At 37.7% G+C, this 22,065-nt stretch overlaps 1 protein-coding gene and 1 long non-coding RNA gene across 6 annotated transcripts in view; both read left to right on the forward strand.

Annotated features, from left to right (window-relative positions):
* The window catches only part of LOC138689559 (uncharacterized), a 217,290-nt gene that overhangs the window by 70,340 nt on the left and 124,885 nt on the right, over positions 1-22,065 (forward strand). The window lies entirely within an intron of this gene.
* The window catches only part of KLHL32 (kelch like family member 32), a 122,600-nt gene that overhangs the window by 14,214 nt on the left and 86,321 nt on the right, over positions 1-22,065 (forward strand). For all 4 annotated transcript variants that reach the window (XR_011328430.1, XR_011328429.1, XM_069804906.1 and 1 more), the window contains exons 2-3: positions 11,261-11,349; positions 14,358-14,538. Coding sequence is in view for 2 of the 4 variants with exons in the window: in XM_069804906.1 (XP_069661007.1) it covers positions 11,327-11,349; positions 14,358-14,538 (204 nt within the window). In the remaining 2 variants the exon portion in view is untranslated. The remainder of the gene's footprint in view (positions 1-11,260; positions 11,350-14,357; positions 14,539-22,065) is intronic.

The following is a 22,065-nucleotide window of genomic DNA, read 5'->3' on the forward strand; positions in this document are numbered from 1 at the left end:
CAAATTGTTTGCATGTATGTGGACAGGATGTCAATTTAGCTGAGAGAAAAAAAATCAAAGGTATACGTGTTCAAAATTCCTCACTCTTCTGCAAATAAACACTTAACTGTAGCTTTACGAAGTTTTTCATAGGTGCCTACGTTCACAGTGCCCTTATGAGTTTAAGCGGTAAGTTGTTTCACTTCTTCACTTCACAAGCGTTTTACTTCTTTCTTTTGAGATTTAGCTTCTCCTGGATTTTTTTTTTTTTTAAATTATCTAAGGACTGTTAGTGCATCACTTGCCTAATAATGGATCTGAGTTCAGTTGTCCTTGCTGTGATGGGCATTCAAAACTGTTCCTCTCGCCTCCTATGAAGAGTCAAAGTACTATCAGACTTGAGGAAGAACTAGGTATGCATGGGATTATTCTGTATGCCCTCCTGCTGTTGTGGTTTATTGTCCCACTGAGAATGCGCACTTTGGGTCAGATGGAGAGTGAGTAAGAATAGGTATCCATAGTTCAGTGACGAAGGTGGTGTCCTGGGGATAGGGAGACCTGGTTCTGTCCTGGGAGCTGTGACCAGAATGTTGAATTGGCGTTTTGAAAACAGGGCTGTAATACAAGTTTCATGTACAGGCTGGTGCACAAGTACTAAGGAAATGGGAGATTTGAGTGTACTTTTTCTTGTTTGGTCAGCTTAAAAGCAGAGCCGATACAAAATATAGCTGTTCAGGGTTCTCCTGTTAAAGTATCTCTGCACTCACTGAGAACTTCTACATGTTTCCATTACTGAGATGAGCTTATTGCTGAGAAATGACAGCAGATTATGCAGTTTCTGGTCTGTCTTTTGACTGCCAAATGTGTCAACAGCTAATGCTAGTCAGATCTAACTTGTGAATTTATCCAAGTTTTTAAAAAAAATCCATTGAACCATCCAGTCTGTCTTGAAATCTGCATGTACTCAAAGGATTTTTAGTATTAATTCTTGGATTGCCTCTGAAAAAAGAGTAGAGCGCATTGAAATCTGATGTTTGCAAACAAGAACTCAAATGTCTCTCTAGTAACCTAATTGATAGAGCTTAATTAGAGTGATCTTTTACTTTAATACAAGGTATTAGCTTAAAGTGAGTTTCTAAGGCATGTTGTCAAAGACATGACTCACTGTAAAATGCATCATATGCATCCTCAAAATGAGTCTTTTTAGACTCTATTTCCTGTCACCTCCCTCTCTCCCAGGTATGTCCTTTCTGCTCCGAGAGGAATTTTTATTTGCTGGATTAACACTGAGTATTAACAACAGTGATCAGTATCAGAACATTTTCTAGGTAGCTGGTCTGGAACACAGTATAAAGTCTGTGTTAGAAATGGAACGTATGTTGAGCAGAGGATGCGAGAAAACAAGAAATCTCCTGTTTCAATAAAATATGCTAGTATGAAGACTAGATGTCTTGTGCAAAGCCTAAATAAAAGCTCTGCGTGAATCCCTGGAGGAAGAGAATCCACTAACTCTACCATCAACTTGGACAGGGCATTCAGTTTTCCTGTGTTAAGAGGTCAGGTGTCCTGATGTTTTCCTTTGTGTTCCCAGCAGATCTGTGAACAGCAGCTTCCTCTGGCAGGGGGTGGGAACTGTGCCATTCTCAACCATCTTAATGCTTTAGAAGCTCACACTATAGCAGGCTGTACTCACAGGGAGAAGGCCAAAGTTAGTTCCCCTAGTAAATCTGTCCCTTGATACCCTTCCTGAATTGAGAGCAATTTTCCTTCTGTTGATATGGTAAGAGTTTTCTGTCTTGGTTAAATCGGTTTTGCTTCCTTTGTCCAGTTACAACTTTGTACAGCCCTGTGTATATAGCGAAGCTACAGATTTTTGGCAGTGGGGTGAAAAAAAATCATGCTGAGTTCTTCCATGCTACTTTGCCCATCCCAGATCAGGCTTATCTGTGTTCTTTTCTAGCTTAGCTAGTTAAGGTTATAGAGGTAGCAGTGACTGTGTAAACATCTACAGGCAATGAATGTAGAAATAAAGTGGTTTGCAGTAACAAAATAGTGTACATGATGGAAATTCTATTTTTTCTAAACAATAGGTGCTTTTTTGGTCTGCAGAAGGCAGCAAAAAGCAGGGTGAAGTGCTGGAAGAAACTATCCGTCATAGGGATAGCAAGTGAGGGATTGTAGCTAGGGAAACCAGTGTCCTTCCAGAATGACACAGGCTTAATGCTTTGTTAATCTGTAACCATGGTGGTTACAGTGCCTCTGAGTGAAACTTTTTGATGGTTTAATGAAAGCTTGGAATAAAAAGAATACTGTGCAGGTATGCTGAGAGTCCTGAAGAAAGAGGGTGGAGAGAAGTTACTGCTGCAGATATGCTGGTGTAAGGTCTAAAGTTCAGATTTTACATGCCCCAGATCACAATTTTGTGAGACAGTAACTGCTATGCAGCAAGCAGTATTGAAGATGACTTTATACCTCTTCAATCTGTCTTCCCTCTGATTAGACTTTACAGGTTTCTTCTTAAAGACAAGCATAGAATTACAACATACAGGAGCATCTTTACAGTTACTGCTGCATGTTTAACTGTGACAGTCTCAGTATGTTCATGTATGTATAGCTCATACTGGAAGAGTCCTCTACAAAATCTCACAGCTGTCCCTTTCTGCTAGAAAGAAACAAAGTTAGGTGTCAGTCTGTCCTGTATGTCCTGTCAGATTATGTCTTTCTAAAATAGATCATCTTTCAAAAATGTAGTACTACTAGTAAGTAGTAATAACTGGAGTAGTCTGCTACAAGGTGGAGGAGAGAAACTTTTGGAGGAAAACTTTCTGCCGCTTACTGTTGGAGTGTAATTAAATAACTTTCCATCACAGAAGAGGCGGTATGTGATTAGGGTCGCATTGAAAGAAGTGTGACCAGCAGGTTGAGGGCGATGATTCTCCCCTCTACTCTGTTGTTGTGAGACCCCACCTGTAGTACTGTGTTCAGCTTTGGGGCCTCCAACATAAGAAGGACATGGAGTGAGTCCAGAGGAGGGCCATGGAGTTGATCAGAGGGCTGGAGCACCTCTCGTATGAAGACAGGCTGAGAGAGTTGGGGTTGTTCAGCCTGGAGAAGAGAAGGATCCAGGGAGACCTTACTGCAGCCTTCCAGTACCTAAAGGGGACCTGCAGGAAAGATGGGGAGGGACTTTTTACAAGGGCATGTAGTGATAGGACAAGGGGTAATGGCTTTAAACTAAAAGAGGGTCAATTTAGATTAGCTGTAAGGAAGAATTTCTTCCCTGTGAGGGTGGTGAGGCACTGGAATAGGTTGCCCAGAGAAGTTGTGGATGCCCCATCCCTGGCAGTGTTCAAGGCCAGGTTGGATGGGGCTTTGAGCAACCTGGTCTGGTGGAAGGTGTCCCTGCCCATGGCAGGGGGTTTGGAACTAGGTGGTGTTTAAGGTCCCTTCCAACCCAAACCATTCTATGATCATGTGTGAGACAGATGGAAGGTGGCAGAAGTGATCATCCCATCCTTAGGGCAGGTGATCATGCTGAAAGGAGAACTTCCACCTGGAAGATGGGTCTGGTGGGACAAGAGAAGTACAGCAAGGAGCTGTGAACTTTCAGTGCAAGGGACAAGACTGTAGGAGACTACTGAGAGGAGCAGGGAGCAGATGCCTGTTAGGCTCTGTGTGACTAAAAGAGGGTATTCCCAAAAAGCAGAGATGACCGTGCAGACTACTGCTTATGGCTTTCATGATTGCGGTGTGTAACAAAACTTGGAGATGGGCAGCCCTCTCCATTTTCTCCCCCTACTTCTCACCCACAAACAATGGTCAGAAATACATTTGTCTGTCAGTCTTATTTATGCTGGTCATCTAATTAGTTTGGATTTTCTCTTTCAAACTAGAAATCTTTAATGTTTTAATCAAATCTGGTTTTCAGTATGGAATTGTTTTAATCACTCTGACTTTGTTGTAAGAAAAAGGTCTAGATTAGATGGATCTACTTCAGAGCTCTAGCTAACTTCAGGTCCCGTCACTTCTACTTAAACTTGTAAGTCAGTTAGAACTGAATAGTATGAAAAACACATGAAAATTCCTTTTATACTTAAAGCAGTTTACAGCTCAACAGTAATACAGGCATCACTGCAATACAAGAGTTTATGCTGGAATGGCATTAACCAGGCTTACAGAAGTTCTGAGATCATCTAAGTGTGGAAAAAGGGCCCTAGGGGAGTGTGTATGTCTCCTATTATTGTTACCCCTAATTGAGTTTATTTTTAACACAAACATAAGTCATATAAGAAGACTTTCACTTTGGTTTTTTTTTTAAATCAAACATTCATGTGTTAGGAAGTGTTGGAATTAGAAATACCTATGCCTTTTCTTGTAGTAAGATGTTCATAGGCAACTTCAATTTGGGCGTTGGAGCACTTAGCTTTTTGCTGTTTCTAGCATTCTTAGCTTCATGGGCATGTAACCTTTTAACACTTTTCACAAGGTAAACTAAAGAAAAAAATCTGGAAGAGCTGTACTGACTGCTTGGAAAAGCAGCATAATTGGAACCATTAGCACTGAGCTCTGCTGCCCAAGTAAACTGTCAGGCATTATTCATTATAATCCAGCACAGTCAGCAGAAAGTGAAGGCAAGCGTTCTGCAGATATTTCTCCACACAAAAGATGTGAAACTTGGTGATCTTGATTTCTTTTCTAAAATGTAGACGGAATGGGCTTCAACAAACATTGATTCTTTTGGTTACTTCCTTCCAGACCTGATATTTTTGTGTCACATGCAGGTTTTAAACTAGGATCTTCCCTGCCCTTGGCTTTGTCTTTCTTCTCTGTGCCTTCCCAGTCTTCACTCCTGAACTGAGCATTCAGCCTTCTTGCCTAGCAATTAGAATTATTCCCAGCAGACCTCTGGACTCTCTTCCTGTGATCGTGCTGTGGAAAAAAATCCATCCTTTCTCCTCTATTTTGCCCAGATGTGCATCTGATTTTAGTATTTGCACTATTCCACTGTTTTCCCTCCCCCTTTGCAAAAGAGGAAAACCAAGAAACAACTGCTGCTGTCTCACCTGGTCTTCATCACCAGCTTGCTCCTTATTGTCTTTTGTTTCCTCTTCCATCTTCTTTCTCACTCTTCATCTTCCTCTTGGCATCATCAATATCTGTTCCATCATCAAGATGAATGACTCCCTGCCCAATTTGCTTAAAGCTGCCAGAAATCTTTTGATGCCCTCTTCTCTTCACAGAAAGGTGTTTGCAAATATCTTTGTTTTCTTACATTGAAAAGTGGAGGAATAGTTGGTAAGCCAGTTATGTCACAACAGGCTAGAAGGCAACTCCTGTTTCTTCAGAGCAGAATTCAGTACTTTAGTGTTTGATTTAAATGATAGATTATTTTTCTGTCCAATAAAAGAGTCGAGAACCCAGAATCTCTGTAATAAAGGGGGGGTTCTAAATGCCCAGTTCTGTCCTTGACTGGAAATTTTAACTTTGTACAAAGCATGTTTTAAATTAGTGTATATGTTAACAAAGGATCTTCAAATACATATTTGAAATTTTTATTGTTTTTTTTAATATTCATAACTGGTCCACATCTCTTCCACCTGCTCCCTGCCATTTCCGTGTGATTATGAAAGACAAAACATAATAAATAGAGAAAAACACATTTATAAAACTGCCTAAGATTGTTGGAAGATGGTTCCTATGTTAGGAGTTTGCTAGAACTTTGAATGTTCTTGCACAACACTTGTGTTTGCTGTGGGGATTCAAAAGCCTTGCTTGTGCCAGTAACATTGCACAGCCCATTCCAGTGCAGAGCTTGAAACTCAAACATTCTTATCAGTAGACCATTACAACAATCTCTGGCAAGGTCTTGACTTGAGCCATCTAGTGCTCTTCCAAAACATTTCCAGGCATGGCTTGGGAGTTAGTTGGTGACTTTTCCCAATTAATTGTTTGGATGTGTCCACATTATTTTGGATGCCACATGAGACCAAATGTAGGCTAGTTGGCTTTATAGGCAATGGAACCAGCACTGTCGCTGTTAAACTTGCTAATATTGGTGAAACTTTCCCTGCTTTCTGAGGATGGTTGTGGGTGAAATTATCTGCACTTCCAATGAAGAAGTGTCTAGGGTTTCCTTTGGCCTGTTAATGTATATGAAAAATTTCATGCTAATTTAATGATACGAGGTAAAATTGATAGTGATTTTAGTGATCAGTTACTGTATGACGAGTAAATTGTCAAAATAGAAGCATGGAGGTCAGTAACCTGTTGCAATGCTCTGATGTTTGGAGAACTGCCAGCTGGTGGTACTGTTATTACATACAGGCTTCCCCCCCACCCCGCTTCCTGGTGTTGAAAGCACCCACTGAACGCACAGCAAGTATTTTGTGCTATTATAATTATGCTGTGAGGGGTAAAAAGACTCTGTGAAAGAGTCTGGTCACTGTCCTGGAGGTATCGATTATCTTGAAGTATAGTTCTGCCACCCTGTGGCTACTGAAGGTCATTCTTAGAAGGTGCATGTTAGCTACCGGTACCCACAGCGCTTTTCTTTTAAACTTAATGAATGGTATTTTGTGGAGAAAGTTGAAGGCCTATTGTAGGTCCCATAGAAATGTATAAACTCTTTATGCTTTCACTGAAAGATGTAAATAGTCATTCACTGAAAATGCCATTAGTTAATAAATTTCATGATGGTGTAGTTTGTAGACGCATGACTGGTCACCTCAGTTATGCAAGGCTGTCCACTATCCAGCAATCACTTATGCTTTTCTTAGTATTTTTAGGAGGTTTTAAGCAGAAAATGTGATCATTTATGTTTCAGTCATAGGTATAAAATCTGTAAGTTCATGGAGACTAATTGCCAAGATTGTAGACTATCTACAGTACTGTGTACTCCTGTCTGGTGTAAATACTCCATATGCAGGTTTGAAGTGGTTTCAGAAACATACCCATGTATTTTTGACTCTTACTACTCTAGAAAAGAATTATTGTTGTGTTCAGTTAAAGCACCTTGACGGCTGTGACAGTTAGAAATCCAAGGCTTATCTGAGTGAGGCCCTGATGAAGTTGACAGCATTTTAGAGCATGCCTCACTCTTGTGTGTCCATTTCAGTGTTTGTTTCTAGAGTTATCAGGAGAAATAATTATGATCTCTCTAGTTAAATTTCTGTTGCTCTCCACTATAAAGCATTCTGACCTCATTTAGAGAAGCCTTTCACTTTTTGCAACAAATATGTCAGATTTCCCAGAAGAAAAATGCTTAGGTTTAAAGAACAGGGGTTTTTTTTATTACTGTTTTTTATCCAATGAAAATGCAAAAGAAATTCCAAATGAAAGTTCAATTGCAAACTACTTAAGTCACCCTGCCTTTTCTTTTCTTGAGCTCTACAGGAAAAATCTTGAAAGCATACTTTGGCAAAGTAACTGAAGATTTAGGTTCATGCCAGCAGCAGTATGCCTTAAAACTAAAATGCCAGAGAGCTTTCACCCTGTCCCTCTGTAGTGACTGTGGCCTCAATGTACGGTTTAGATACTTCACTTGGAGAGTGCTTTGCATATTTATTGACCAAGTTTCAGAACGATGAGAAAATAAGTTCATAGAATCATGGAATAGTTTGGGTTGGAAGAGACCTTTAAAGACCATCTAGTTCAATCCCCTGCAATGAGCAGGGACATCTTGAACTAGATCAGGATCAAGCTGTAATATTGTTCTCCCAGCCATTCTCTAACAACCACACATGGGTCTGCTGTAAGGAATGGCCTTCTCCTTTTGCCAGGTGAGTAATTATTATTGTAGCTTAAATGATAGCAACAGTGAGTGGCTCTGAAAGCTAAGCTGATATTACACAATGGTATGTTGTTGTATAAAACTGATCTTTTTTCAAATGAAAAACATTAAACAATATACACACATTCTAGAAACAAATGTGTTCTTGAAAGACATCAAACTCCAAATGCGTGTTTTTCAGTAAAACTGCAGACTTTTTCCTTTCATGGGTAGAATGTTACTGCGTTGAGTTCTATGTTTGCATGTGGTTTTACCAGTAGAATGCAACAACCTCTTGCTTAAGTGGTAGTGTAGGTAAAATATGCCTTAAGTTACACAGATGACCATAAACTTGGCACTTTTTTTTCTGAAGAGGCATTCAGATAATCTTCTGAATACTGATATATTCAGATACATAGAAGGTATAAAGCCACAAAAAGGATATGAAGACATAAAGATGTGATTCTGTTCATACATCCTGTGGTTTCATTTTATATTTCTGTGGTTTAAGATCTTAATGATTTATCAAGTCAGATGGTAATTTGGTACTGATAGAAAATAAACTTCATTATTCTAACTGACTATAGCTGTTGGCCTGAAGATAGCAATGACCTTTGCAGTCTCACAAGAAAATAGTTTGCAACTAATCAGAAGAGTGTAACAGGTTGATTTTTCTTACTGTGTTTTTACTTTATTATTGATTTTGCTGAATGTTTTCTTGCATTGTTTTGACTGAATCCTGGTTTTCCAAACAAATCCAGGTTTTAAATTTTTTACTCCCTTTGGTATTGTAGTTTTCATTTATTCTAAGATTTATTTTTTTTTCCTATGAATGCTTTCTCTTGAAAGTCACTGTATTGAGGCACTAAATTAGATGAGAAACTTGTAGTTGAGCTGAGTTACGGTTTCACTGACAACATTGGGCAGTGGCAGAATTTTCCTCACAGTTGTGGTGTTCTTGAACATTTTTGTGTGGAATGAGAAAAATCTTTCAGTTCTCAAAGATCTTGACAAAAAAGGGATAAAGTAGTGTCTCCCAGGAAAGTGGGAGAAGTGTGTTAATATACTCAGAAGAGCAAGTTTGCAATCAAACTTTTTTTTTAGCTGTTTCCAAGTGTTTGCCTTTTGACAAATTAATTTGGCAGACCTCTGATAAAAAGTAGAAGGTAATGCTGTCCTTCATTTTCTGTGAGTAGTAAGCTCGTAGAGTCTTGTTTCTGAAGAGACTCTTACTCTGAGAGAAGGTGAAGTACAGCTTGAAAGGATGATTTATTCTAACTTACTAAAACCGGAGTACTTTAAAGACAAAACCAGAAGCTCCTACGAATAAGGATCTAAACTAGGACAGAAATTGCCATGGGTAAATCTTAATGGTCTTGCTCTGTGTCCGTGACAGCCTCCTTCAGGATGTGCTATGAAGTCATTCTGGAAGGAAGTGGATTATATTGTACTTCTGATAGTTTTTAAATGTTGCATCTTGTTTTTAAATAAAGACCAAATTTAAACCAGATATCTGAAGTTGTCAAAGGGAAAACAACATTTCACAGAGTTCAAATGCTTTATCTTCATGATATATCTAGTTGGTTCAAAAGTTTGCTTTTCTACAGGAAAGAGTAATGTGATGCTTATGATCCAAAAATACCCAAGACACAGTACATTAAATGATCCGCATATCATTTAAATAAGCAGCCAAAGTAGTGTACCTTTGTTTTGACTATTCTATTAAAATATATTTTTTTCTTTTATACTTGATATATGATGTTGAAATGTCATCTGTCAGTTGTCCTGGCTGTTACACTAGTTAATGATTTGCCATACAACCCTGTTTTCAATAATTTATTTTGTTGGACACTTCAGCTGTTCAGGATGTAGTTTTCTATGCCAGGTGCCTGTTCCAGGCTGAAGTTTTAGAAGTTGCTGTTTTTGAGAATGAGATGGAGGAAGACTACATTTCACCTAGTAGAACACATAACTGTATCTGAACTGAATGGCTATTACTCCTTCTGTGGTTTGGAGTAAGGACCCGAGATCTACAAGGAATTCTCAAGAGTGTTCCCTGTATTGTCTTCAAGAAAATCCAGCTAAACAAAGTTATCAGCTTCCAAAATTCAAAACTCTTTCGTGGTTTGTCTTGGTCCTTCCACTGCTGTGGTGCAGGTGACAGCACTTCCAGAAAGGTAGATGTCACTGTGCCTCTGTGGCAAGTAGGAACTGTAGTTTTGTCTGTAGAATGAAGAATTGTAATTCGGGAGAATAGGGAAAGGATTAATGGTCCTTTCCCGCAGGTTGCTTGTTTGTTATCTGGGGAATGACTAAAGGCTTAATTTTGCCTTCACATATCCATTGCAGAGTCTCCCTGAAATACGTGTAGTGGCTTTCAGAGTAAAACTACCAGTCAGTGTAAGATTAAGGGGCAAAATTTAAGAACAAATTAATATAAGCAAAAACCTGGACTATTTGTACTTTTGTTTGTGTAATTAGTAACACTACAAAAGGGTGTTTGTGGTATTTCAGTATTGATGTCAGTAGAAGCCTCTGAATAGCACCTGGAATAGGGCATTGTTTTAATTGGAAAGCGGAAAACTTCCCTTGTATTAAAGATAACCGCAGTGGCACACTGGCAACCAGCAGAAATGGAGAAGTTCTGTCACCTTATTTAGGTACTGAGAGATCAGTGTGACTTCTGTGATGGTTTGACAATTTTGGGGAATAATTATCTGTTACAACATCCTTTATCCTTTTTGTTACAAAAGCAACTTTCAGTAGTCATTAAGCAGCGTAGGTTAATTTATATGGTCACTTTAATATTTTATCTTTTATAAACTCTATAGGTATTTTTAAATCTGATCATACTGTTTGTATTTACCAGAAAGTTTGTTTATATTCAGGTTGAGAGTGGTACTTGGTCATAGCACTGATGAGTCAATCAAGAATGTTGCTCTGGGGAGAGTAGGAGCTGCCTTTTGGAGTATACAGTAAACCTCTCCTCTCTCCTACACCAAATTGTGTCCTCATGAAAAATTGTCAAAGCATGAGTATGGCAAACCTCTTATATCCTAGATAGGCCTGTGAGATTACACTGTGAGAGGTGCAAGATTTTTATAGCTGTATGATATTCAGGGAGGTAAGTAAACACCAATAGATGCTTCTGGCCTACTCTTCAAATGGAGGGATTTTTGGGAAGATATTTCCCTCACCACACTTCCACCATGTTGAAATAATATGTGTTCCTGAGTTTGCAGAAAGGAGACACACCTCAAGGGCAGTAGATACAGGAAGTTTAGATGGTTGGGTGCGCATTTCTAGAAAAGACTGGAGGAAAGGCCACTTTCAGGCTATACTAAATCTAGCTAATAAAATTTCACATTCACTTAATCTATACGGTATGTCTTTCTGCAATAGAAGAATTGAAGAAAGTTGCTTTTGAATTACACATCCTGAAAGTATTGATCTTCAAGGCTGAGGCTGTGCGTGCTTTGAATTTTAATGTTCCTCTCCTTTCTTTCTTTATAGCTGCAATGCATGCTGCTTTCTCTACAGGACTCTAAGCTTTGATATTCAGAAGAGCAGAACTGAAGGATGCCCTCTGAAAGGTGCCTAAGGTATATAGTACTTGTGTTAGCCTGTATGAAGTCATTCACTTTTAGGATGTTGCTTACCAAAGCATCAGTCAACAGATAGTAGAAAAGTAAAATTAATATTTTTGTTCACTAGTAATTCATATTATTTAGTACATATCCATGTTGTAATCTGCAAAATATTGCTTTCTTGTTGCCACTTATCTCTAGCAAAGAGAGGCATGCCTGGAATTGATTTGGGTCCCACAGTCTCTTCATATGTTTTCTTGTTTCTGTCTTTGTCTATACTTGGGATTTTTGATTGTGGAAGCAACTGGTATTTTACATTCATGCATTTGAATTGATGGCTCGTGATCATTTTTGGTGTGTGTAGTGTTCCACTCTTCAGGACATGTATTACTCTTCCAGTTCTTTGAAATGTCTTCAGAGCATTCTCTCCAAACTCATCTTCCTGCCTTCCAGAATCTCCCATTCTGTCTCCTTCCCTCTTACAGAGTCTTAATCATCTATATGTACTTGCCAGTTCAGCCTTTCTCATTTATTTGTATTGCCCATTGTTTCATCAGAGAATTTGATATTTAGTTAGCTTCTGGGAGCACTTTCAGGCAGAACACTCAGCAGAATTTATTAATCCAGTTGCTTTTCTGCAGAACCTTGCACTAGTCTGATATACTGGTAGCTCTTCTGTTTGCAGAGTAGTTAGCACTGGGAGCTCAAGAGATCTACCTGATAGTACTGGGGCATTTTATCATTCCAGTTCTGTTCCCCTTTCCCTGCCATGCTTCTGCAGCAGAAGAGAATCAGGGATTCCTTGCATTTTATAGCTGTTGAGTATATCAACTGACAATAATCACTACAAAATGGCCATGTTATGTTTAATGAATCAGTTCTTTTTCATTCATAAATTCCAGTTAAATTGCCTTGCATGTGTATACATTCTTCACATGTTGTTATCACAAGTGTTATAGGCAATTGATTTTTCACTTTGGTCATTGAATTGAAAAAAGGATTATGACAGAGCTCAATTTTAAAACCACAGATGCCTGATTTTATATTTGTGTGTGTGTGTATATATATATATAAAAATGTATTTTTATGTATATATAAAAATAAAAATTTTCCCCACAAAATTTACCTTTGTACCTTGTCCCTCCGATCTATTTTCTGTTGAGTGAAATAGTCCCTTTCTTACGGCAAATCACCTCTGGATGATTGTGAGAAAAGCAAGAGGAACAGAGGGCTTGGTTCACAGCATTGGGAGGGAGGCTAATAAAAACAGAAATACAGAGAAACCATCACTAAGTATAAGTAGGTTATTATACTTGCACAGGTTATCTTCCAATTTTTTAATGTTCTCAGTTCCCTTAGGACCGCCCCCCCCTGCCCCGAAACCCCAATGTTCTTCCAGGTCCTTAAGGGGGAAACCAGGGTGAGCAGACTGTATCCTGCAGTTCTCCAGGAGTCAGTACTGATGGTTAACCTTTGATTTCAGATTCTTTATTGCTGTTGATGAAGGCTGGAGAGAAAATATAGTTTTATTAGTTGGTTTTGGTTTTTTTTTTAATACAGCAGGTTGAACCTGTGGCATTGCCTGCCAACAATAATACATCTTGGTTTCATTTAGTCACTTTGCTGTGGAAATTATAGAAGGGAAATAATTATTAAAAAGAATTCACTTGTATTTTAACAGGTTACATTTCTTGGTAATTGTCACTTAGAAGGGGTTCCACAAACAGGATAGCTGAAGGAATAAGAATAATTTTAATGAATCATTTTGAAATGTATGTAGGGTATGTCAATGTGTGAAACCTGAACTATTAGAGAGGTGGTGAAGTTCAGATACACGTTATTCCTGTGTAACTCCACTTTGGCCATCCTTCTTCTAGAAGTAATGTCTTAGTTCTTGTCTTTTTAAAAGATTAAGTTAGATTAGAGCAAACAGTCTGCAAGGCAGGTCTGCATTATTTTACAGGCGCCCAAGGTGAAGGAGTGGGATAGGCAGTACAGAGAGTGTGTGTTGATGGGAAAAGAAAATACAGCAGCCATACAGCTGCTGCATAGCATGTGTATGGAGTGAATTACATGATTGTAGTGAAAAAACAATAGGTTATTTACCCCTTAATAAAAAAAAAATAATTATACCTTCACTTTGATTTACTCAGCAATGACTCTCTCTAAACTCACCTTCTATAAAGACCTAGCTTCTCGGGCAATATAAATTGGTATAGTCTCACAGATGTCAAATAAACTGCATTGTTTTGTGCCAAAGAGGATTTGCAGATTTGTTTGCTTTGTTTCTGTTTTCATCAGCAATTATATTGTCTCTTCCTTCTGCTGTGGAAAAGGGAGTTGTGATCAGACAATCTTAGGCTGATGACATGGGAATCTTGTATTCATGCAAGGAGATATTCAGAGGTGGTGGAAGGCCTCAGCATTTTAATAACAAGCAAACATACTCCCCCCCCCCCCCCCCCAATACAAAACAAAAAAAACCCACAACACTTCATAAATGTGAATGACCTGAAATGGTCTGAAAACATTCAGTAATGCAGTATCAGACTTAAACAGGCCACCTGAGACCAATGAGTCTTCATTCTTTTTGGTAGGACTAGTTACATACATACATACGTACTCCTTTCCACTGATGCATCAGTTTGAGCCATTTCAAGTTTTCTGTTGCTCCACTGACATTTATTCTTCTCATTTAATTCTCGTATAATTCTGAATTAATCCTATGAGTCCAGCTAACTTCCAGTGCAGCAAAGGAAAATCAGAACAGTTAAGGTTTTTAAATTTGAGTATATAATCAGGTTTCATAATACTTTGTAATACTGAACTTTTCTTGTGATGTCTATACCATATAAAGGTTTTTGCCTGACAGGGTTTATGACTTTTTTTCTTGCCAAAAATTATCAAACAGTCTTGTCTTAAAAAAAAAAAAAAAAAAAAAAAAAAGATCTTCTATATTTCTAACAGAATCTGCTTGTTTCCTACATTTTTTTTGACAAAATCTTTCCCTTTTCCCCTCTCAGCGTTCAGGAAATGCTGACAGGTCAGAGGCTTTGTCAGTCCAGCTCCCATAACAATGCTGTCCTGGCAGCCCTGAACCAACAAAGAAGTGATGGCATACTTTGCGATATCACCCTTATTGCTGAAGAGCAGAAATTCCACGCACATAAAGCAGTCCTGGCAGCCTGCAGTGACTACTTCCGAGTAAGTTCAAGGATTTTTTTTTTCTTTTCTTATAATACTATTAAAAATTATCCTGGGGGCAACAGGAATGGTTATAGATATACTGAATAAGCTTTAAATTTGAGCCTATAGAAAATTCAGGATTATTGCACGTTCAGTAGAGTATAGAACTTTAAATATCCACATACATGTCATAGGAAAGAAATGTTAATAACTAAGTTTTTTATCATTTACGACAGTCTTCCCCACCCCCCCATCCCCCCCAGTAGAAATAGGCAGTACACATCTTTCTATGAATCTTTTGCCCCAGTAAAGTCAGAAAGTAGAAGATTTTTTTGTAGAACCCACACATTTGAGACAGGTGTGATTAGAGCACAGAGGGATGGAGAGAGGGAATCTGAATATTAAAAAATGCAATTGAAGTCAGCTTGAGAGTGGATTTTTGTAGGGCTGTAAATGGTTACTCTCAAAGAGGAGGCTGTAGTAATTTTTTAAGCATAATAAAACTTATTTTCAGAAACGAGTGTTTCTGAAATGTAAAGATTAAAATATTCTTTGGGAAATCTAATTCAGACACTCAGCATGGAAAATTGAACCCAGGTGCTAAAATTGGAGTAAGTGAAAAATTGAGTCTTCTAATAGGAAGAGCATTCTTCATGTGAAGCAATTCTACGAACCTTCATTATAATGTACCTGTTCCAAATGTTGGACTGACTGTCTATGGCTCTTTAGTTGATTGGTATTTTTAAGTGTGAGTCATCCTGTTGTTATTCAGAGACTAAAGCTGAAATTAATTTAAAGGTCTCTTTTGTCTAACAAAGTAAGTTTATTTAATATTTTGCCTGCACTGTAATTGTGGTGCTACGAACTTCTTTATGGTGACCTTTTTGTTTTGTTACAATAGTAATACAGAGTATGACAACTTTTCTATATCCTTAATTACCTGAGAAGTATTTTTATCTTCCTGTCAACTCTGTCTCTCTCTTTTGGTTAGAATTGAGACTTAATTTATTCTGTGTTATTTAAGAAAAAATTGTTAACCTTGATGTTACTTTCACTGTGATGATGTTGAGCCAATTGATTGCTTGTTTTTTGAACTTGGCTGCATGCTTATGTGTTGTCCTACTGCAGACTTTGCACTGCCATAGCTGCTAATGTTGCTTTGTCATGGTGCTCTGGCCTGCTGTAACACAGATTGCTTACTACCTTTTTCTTTTTACCCCAGTGCACAGAGAGGGATTTTGTAGCTCTCTAGCTCTAACAAGTGCTATATATACTTGATGATAGATACACTACAGGGCTGCTGTTCTGGTTTGATTGAAATATTTTAATGAGGATGCCATATCATTCCTCTGCACCTGTGACATGTATTCCTTTCAGAGCTCATTGTACTCTGTGCATTGAAACGTCACAGAGTGGGCAGCTGTACCCAGTGTTCAAGCAGTGTGGTAGGAACAGCTTCTACCTTGGTCACTTACTGACCTCGAGATTTGGGACACTGTGATTCACCCTGTTATTTCCAATTGAGTTACTTGGTGTTTGCTGGACAGTATTGCAAATTAAAATCTTAATGCCCTATGGAAAAGAAAAAAAACCCACCAGTTTTACAATAGATTAAATTGCTAATTGCTACATAAAATTTTTATATTAAAAAAAATCCTGAAAGAATTATCTATGCAGCATTTATTAATTTGATCTGCCTCAACATTGTTATAATTTGGTAGGACGTATTCTTCAAGACTTTAGATATCAGCTGTAAATATGAAACTTGTGCTTTCTGAAATCAGCCAACAAGTTTCTATTATTAATGGACAAAAAGCTTTGTTAGCAAATTGTGAAACGAAATTTATGTCCTGTAGGAAGATGGCAAAAATTTACTATACACTATGCTCCTGATTCTAATAATTTAGAAAAAGTGAGAGTTGATATAAAAGTAGTAATGTTTTGTATTTAAACTGAGATTATTAATGTTTTTATATCCAGAGGGATTTTGCCTAATTTGAGCTACCCGAGTATTCATTTTCTAAGACTTAGGAGAATGATGTGAAGCTTCATTCAGAGTCAGTGAAGAGAAATGGGTATTTCCAGCGGATGATAAAGGATGATAGAAGATTTATTTATAATGAAATGAATGACCATCTGGAAGTGCCAGATATCTCTCCACTGGTCATAAAGACTAGACCCGCATGCTTCAAACTTAGCTGTTAGTATTACATAAGATGATTTCTACCCTTAGTTTTTCCTAGATTTTCTCGAAGGAATTCTTGGATGAACCTTGCAGATTTTCTAACCCTGAAGTCATTTATGATGAAATTATTGCGATGGGAAACCCACCTTTCACTAATTTTTGAGATGTAAGCACAGGGCTGCAGTGGACAGGTTTCTTGGAACACCAGATGTTGGAGTTGCCTTGAATAAAACTGAGATGTCAACACTATACATCAATGTGACACAAAGAACTTGCCTACCGTAGCTTCTGGTTTCTGTGGCTCATAGATTTGATTAATATACCAACCTACCTTCAACTCTACCTGGAGAGGCTGTCATCCAATTCTTAGGATCTCACAGACTACTCTGTGAGAAATTGAAATATGTTCAGTTCTACACAGGGCTCTAGCAGAATGAATCCGCATGATATTTTTTTTGTTGTTTTCTCTTTTTTGCCACTCTTGTAAAACAGCTTGTGCGAGAGACCGGATATTTGCTTTATACAGACCCCTTTTACAATTTTCTGCATGTTCTGTGTCTACTTTGAATTGGAGGGAACTACTTCCAAAATAGTGTTTTCTTGATGAGAATAACAAGTCAGTTGGGCAGCATATTTTTTTCTTTCTTTTACTGCAAAGAAAAGTTCGTTAACACTTTAGAAGAATAACTAAATGTGTGTCGTGTTACAGAGTGAGGGAATTGGAGCCATTGCATGTGGAAGAGTGGAGGTCAAACAGAGGTTGCCTTATCAATTTTTCTTTTAGGTTATAGTCTTGAAGTAAAATCTTCATTTGCTTTTCTAAGATAAGCCAGAGACCTGAGCTTCAGCAAAATACTAAGGGCTAGCCTTCTAGGGTAACAGCCTGCCATCCCTTCTTCCAGTTGGTATAGTTAGTCTTGTTTCAGCTGTGCAGAAACATTGGAATTTAAATCCTAAGCATAGCACCTGATTTGGGAGTTTGTTACATTTGTACACCAAAATGTTGTGTTTTTTTTCTTTAAGAAAAAAATCCCTTAGGATATTGCATAGAAAGACTCTGCATTAAAAATACAGAGTTAAACTTCATGATTAGACGCTTGAAAATTAGAGTTTTCAATTTGTTTTCTGTTCAGGATCTCCTGAAGGACCTCTTCTTTCAAAATGAGCTAAGGAATACAGTAGTTAGGTCCATACCCTAAAAGACTCTTATAGAGAATAGTAAACATTTGTATTTTTATGAATTCTTTTTTAAGCATCAAACAGCGTTTTAGGCAAACTTTTCCAATGACATGCTGTAATTTGCTATTTGTCTCAGTCTATTGCAGTGAGACAAGGTGGTTGAGTTAGTGAGTATGTATGCATTGTGATGACTCTAGCAGGCTAAGTGATTTCCAATTAAAAGATTCTTTTTCTTTTTTTTCCCCTCTGGGAGCAAAATGAAATGTTACTGCATGACTTCATTAGTAGGCATTTACAGTGTTGGCAGGTGATTATATAACCTCAAGATTTTTCTTGTACAAAATGCATTGGTTTTCCAGTCAGAACTCCTTTCTTCTTCCTTATTTTTCATTTGAGTGGGTTTATAGTCACAGGACTTTGATCTTTATCAAAAATATGCAGAATTTCCATGTAATCTGGATGAACAAAATTATATCCGTTAACTAGAATAGATTTTAAAATGTCAATAATATTCTAATTTTTTTGCACAATGAGAATGCTCAATTCTTAGAAGAATCTTTCTTCTCTAAATGAACTGCATACAGACTTTGTACTTCTAACTGTCACAGCTGATTCTTAAGCGGTTTCTTTTCAGGGTTTTTCTGTGCCATCTTTCCTCCCTGTCAACAGATAGTTTGTTCCTGTGTACACAACATTGCTGATTGTTTGTATTTTGCAATATATTGCATTGTTTCTTGATAAGGTTAGAGAATTAATTTTTATAAACAAACCCCTGTGGTAGAAAACACTGCATGATGCAAATAGCTTTTGAGGTTGTGTTACATGAATCAAAGAGAAAAAGGCTCTACCTAACATGTCTTAGGGGTAGATCTAAGGACCTAGTTCTGAGAAATCAGAATTACCTGCTACTTTTGCAGTATAATGTGATTTTGTTTTTCAGTATTTTACCATTGATGTATGTATACCAAATGAACGGTATTTTCCTTGTTATTGTACTCCGGAAGTGACGCTACGTAGAAATTGTCTTTCCAGATAACATTTAAAAATGTTAGCTCTTTCCATTTGACCAAATCAGCTCTATTCTAGTAAAATCGAGTCATGACTGAGACTTTTGTGCCAAAAGAGGCTTTTACTCTCACTTTTAGCTTCCTGTGTAGGTTGAGAAATACTTCTTCTTGTATGTCTAAACTTTTCCTGGGATCATTTTAATTTCATTTTCTCAGTTGGCAATTATGATATATTTGAGAAACTAAACTATTTAATCTGTATTACTTGCCTAACTCAGCTTTGGTAGATCTCAGTCATGTAGATTCACTGTATCATCTAACATTGTTTCTAAACTAGTGCTTTTTTTTCATTTTTCCCACGCATATAGAATCATTGCTTTTTGTTAAATGTTTTATATGCCTTTTTGTTTGTTTGTTTTAATAATTACTGCAGGTTCTTCAGCTCAAATCTTTCACAGTATATCCTTCATAAAGATACTACCTGCTTGTAATAATTACCTAGCAGGTAACTTGAACTGAATTCCCATATGCCTGTTGTCTACCTACAACCTGCACCCAAAAGCAGTCTTTTATTGAATTTGAAACCTGAAATTCTAAGTTAGACCAATCTTGTTGAACAAGAAAACAAACAGAAGGAAATGAAATTAACAACAGATTCTGCTTCATTCGATGGAACTTGTTGGCTCTGTTCAATTGCATCTCCTTCTTGTATATAAGCTATTGCAAGTAGAATTCACAAATGGAGGTCAATGTTTGGAATGGATTTTGGTTTTGTTGAGTTCTGAGCAACTCGAGCAACTAAGGCAGTGCCAAAAGCACTCTTAAACAATTGGTAAATATAAAGGCAACAAAAGTCCACTGTGGAGGTAAAGCGTCCAAATGAAAATAATTACTGTAAATCAAACAATGTTATCCTAATTAATATTACTGAAACATTTCTTTATATTTTTTCATTATGTAATACATATATATAGTTGATGGCCATTAGAATATGTTAATAACACACACTTGTCCTTTATTTGACTCCTTGGTACAAGAGAGACATGGACATACTGGAGATAGTCCAGCGAAGGGCCTGGAAGACTATTATGGGACTGGAGCTTCTCTCCTGTGAGAAAAGGCTGAAAGAGCTAGGACTGTTTAGCCTGGAGCAGAGAAGGCTCAGGGGGATCTTATCAGTGTATATAAATACCTGAAGAGAGGGTGCAAAGAGGACAGGGCCAGGCTCTTTTCAGTAGTGCCCACTGATAGGACAAAGGCACAAATGGAAACACTTGAGGTTTCCTCTGAATGTCAGGAAATACTTTTTTCCCCTGTGAGGGTTATTGAGCACTGGCACGGGTTGCCCAGTGAGGTTATGGAGTCTCCATCCATGGAGATACTCAGAAGCTACCTAGATGTGGTCCTGCACTCTGCTTGAGCAGGGGGTTGGATGAGATGACCTTCAGGGGTCCCTTGAAACCTGCCATTTTAGGATTGACCAAGGACTCAGGGAGTGCAAAAATCTGGTAGAATCTGAGCCAACACTATTTTTCACCAACTCCTGAACACATATCCAGTACAGACTTGTTTGGGACAGTACAGGCTGAAACGCAACATTCTTTTAAGTGTAGTAGGATAATACTATAGGAATAGTATGTGTTGCACCCAGACTATGCAGACCATCATAATGGATTTGGGAAAATGTGTGTACTGCTTGTAAGGATTCAAGGAAGAGGGCCAAGAAAAGCAAGCCTATTTGTGAACCTGACTCATAGTACAAAAATCCTCCTCTAGTGCTCAAGCTAGAAAGCTAGTCTGTTATTTGTTCAGAAGCAGTCATACCTATCCATACATGGCTTGGGGATAGAGAAGGACTGCAGGTGGAACTACTGTTTGTTTGGAAGTCTGACACATCCATGATACACTAACAGATCAGCTACAGGATGCAGATGTACAATTGTAGAGATGTCAGATGAACGTCCCAGAGGTGGCAAATCATGCACCCTGCTATGTTTCCTTGCATCCTTTCCTTCTTATCTTTGTTCTCATTGATGGTACCTTACATGAAAATTGAAACATTTTCCATGAAACATCAAACTGTCTTTCTGCTGCCATCATAATTTATGCACAACTAGTAATATCACAGCTATGTGGCATCTCTCATTTACTTATATGCCCTTGCCATCTTCTTACTCTTAACATTCTTCCCCACAGTCTGAGAAGCCTCAAGACTTTTGACCAATTCATTTCTTGTTTTTGCCATACTAATTTATATTGTCCTGTGCCATTCTCCATTATCAATGCCCTAACTCAGGAGCAGTTCCCAATCACCCTACAAAACTTCAGAACAGGATATAGTATTCTCATTTACTGTCACACCAGCGGTTTTCTTGGCTAAGAACTTTGATAAAGATGTCTCTTAAATATGCTTAATATTGAGATAAAACTATTTCCCCCCCTTCTCAACTCTCTTTTTGATCTCTCTTTTTTTTTTTTTATTGTATTCTTCCTATGTAAGAATAGTAACTGCAAACTTGGGAAGGAATATAGTCTTAGTAGTGGTTCCAGGCTTGCAGTTATTGACCTCGTAACGTTCACTACAGTGATGCTGTAAGAAATCTAAGGACTATTTCAACATGCTGTCTAGCTGTTTAGCACTATATTTTAATTCTACACATTAAATCAGCTAAATGTGGCACAGTACACGTGCTTCTGGGTGACACCAACAATGCAGAAGATATTTGAAGATTCATAGTAGTTTCTGGTGTTGTGAACTTGTTACTTATATTGTTGAGAAATGATTACTTAGTGCTGCTTGCCTCTCATTAGAAAAAAAAAACCACAAAAAACAACTTGCCTAAAATAAGAGGAGGCCTGGAAAAGTTTTTTTTTTAAATGTTGTACTCCTAGCATAATATAAAGGTTTAAATACAAATTAGAGTTTTGTTACTAAGTATTCAGTAATCCAGTTACAGTCGAATGTCGAGAAAGCAGCACATTCTTTCACTTCTTAAAATACTGTTTGATACAGGCATTGTCAATAGTTTTACTAAGTTTAATCAAATTGTTGGAAGTAATGTAGCATGGGCAGGTGTGAGGTGGCTTGTTGGGTAATATTTATCTGAACAAACTTTTTTACTTCTGAAGTATACGCAAAAATGGTTTGCAAATATTTTAAAGCTTTCTAAATAA

This window comes from Haliaeetus albicilla, chromosome 17 (assembly GCF_947461875.1).
Source record: "Haliaeetus albicilla chromosome 17, bHalAlb1.1, whole genome shotgun sequence".
NCBI classification, from domain to species: Eukaryota; Metazoa; Chordata; class Aves; order Accipitriformes; family Accipitridae; genus Haliaeetus; species Haliaeetus albicilla.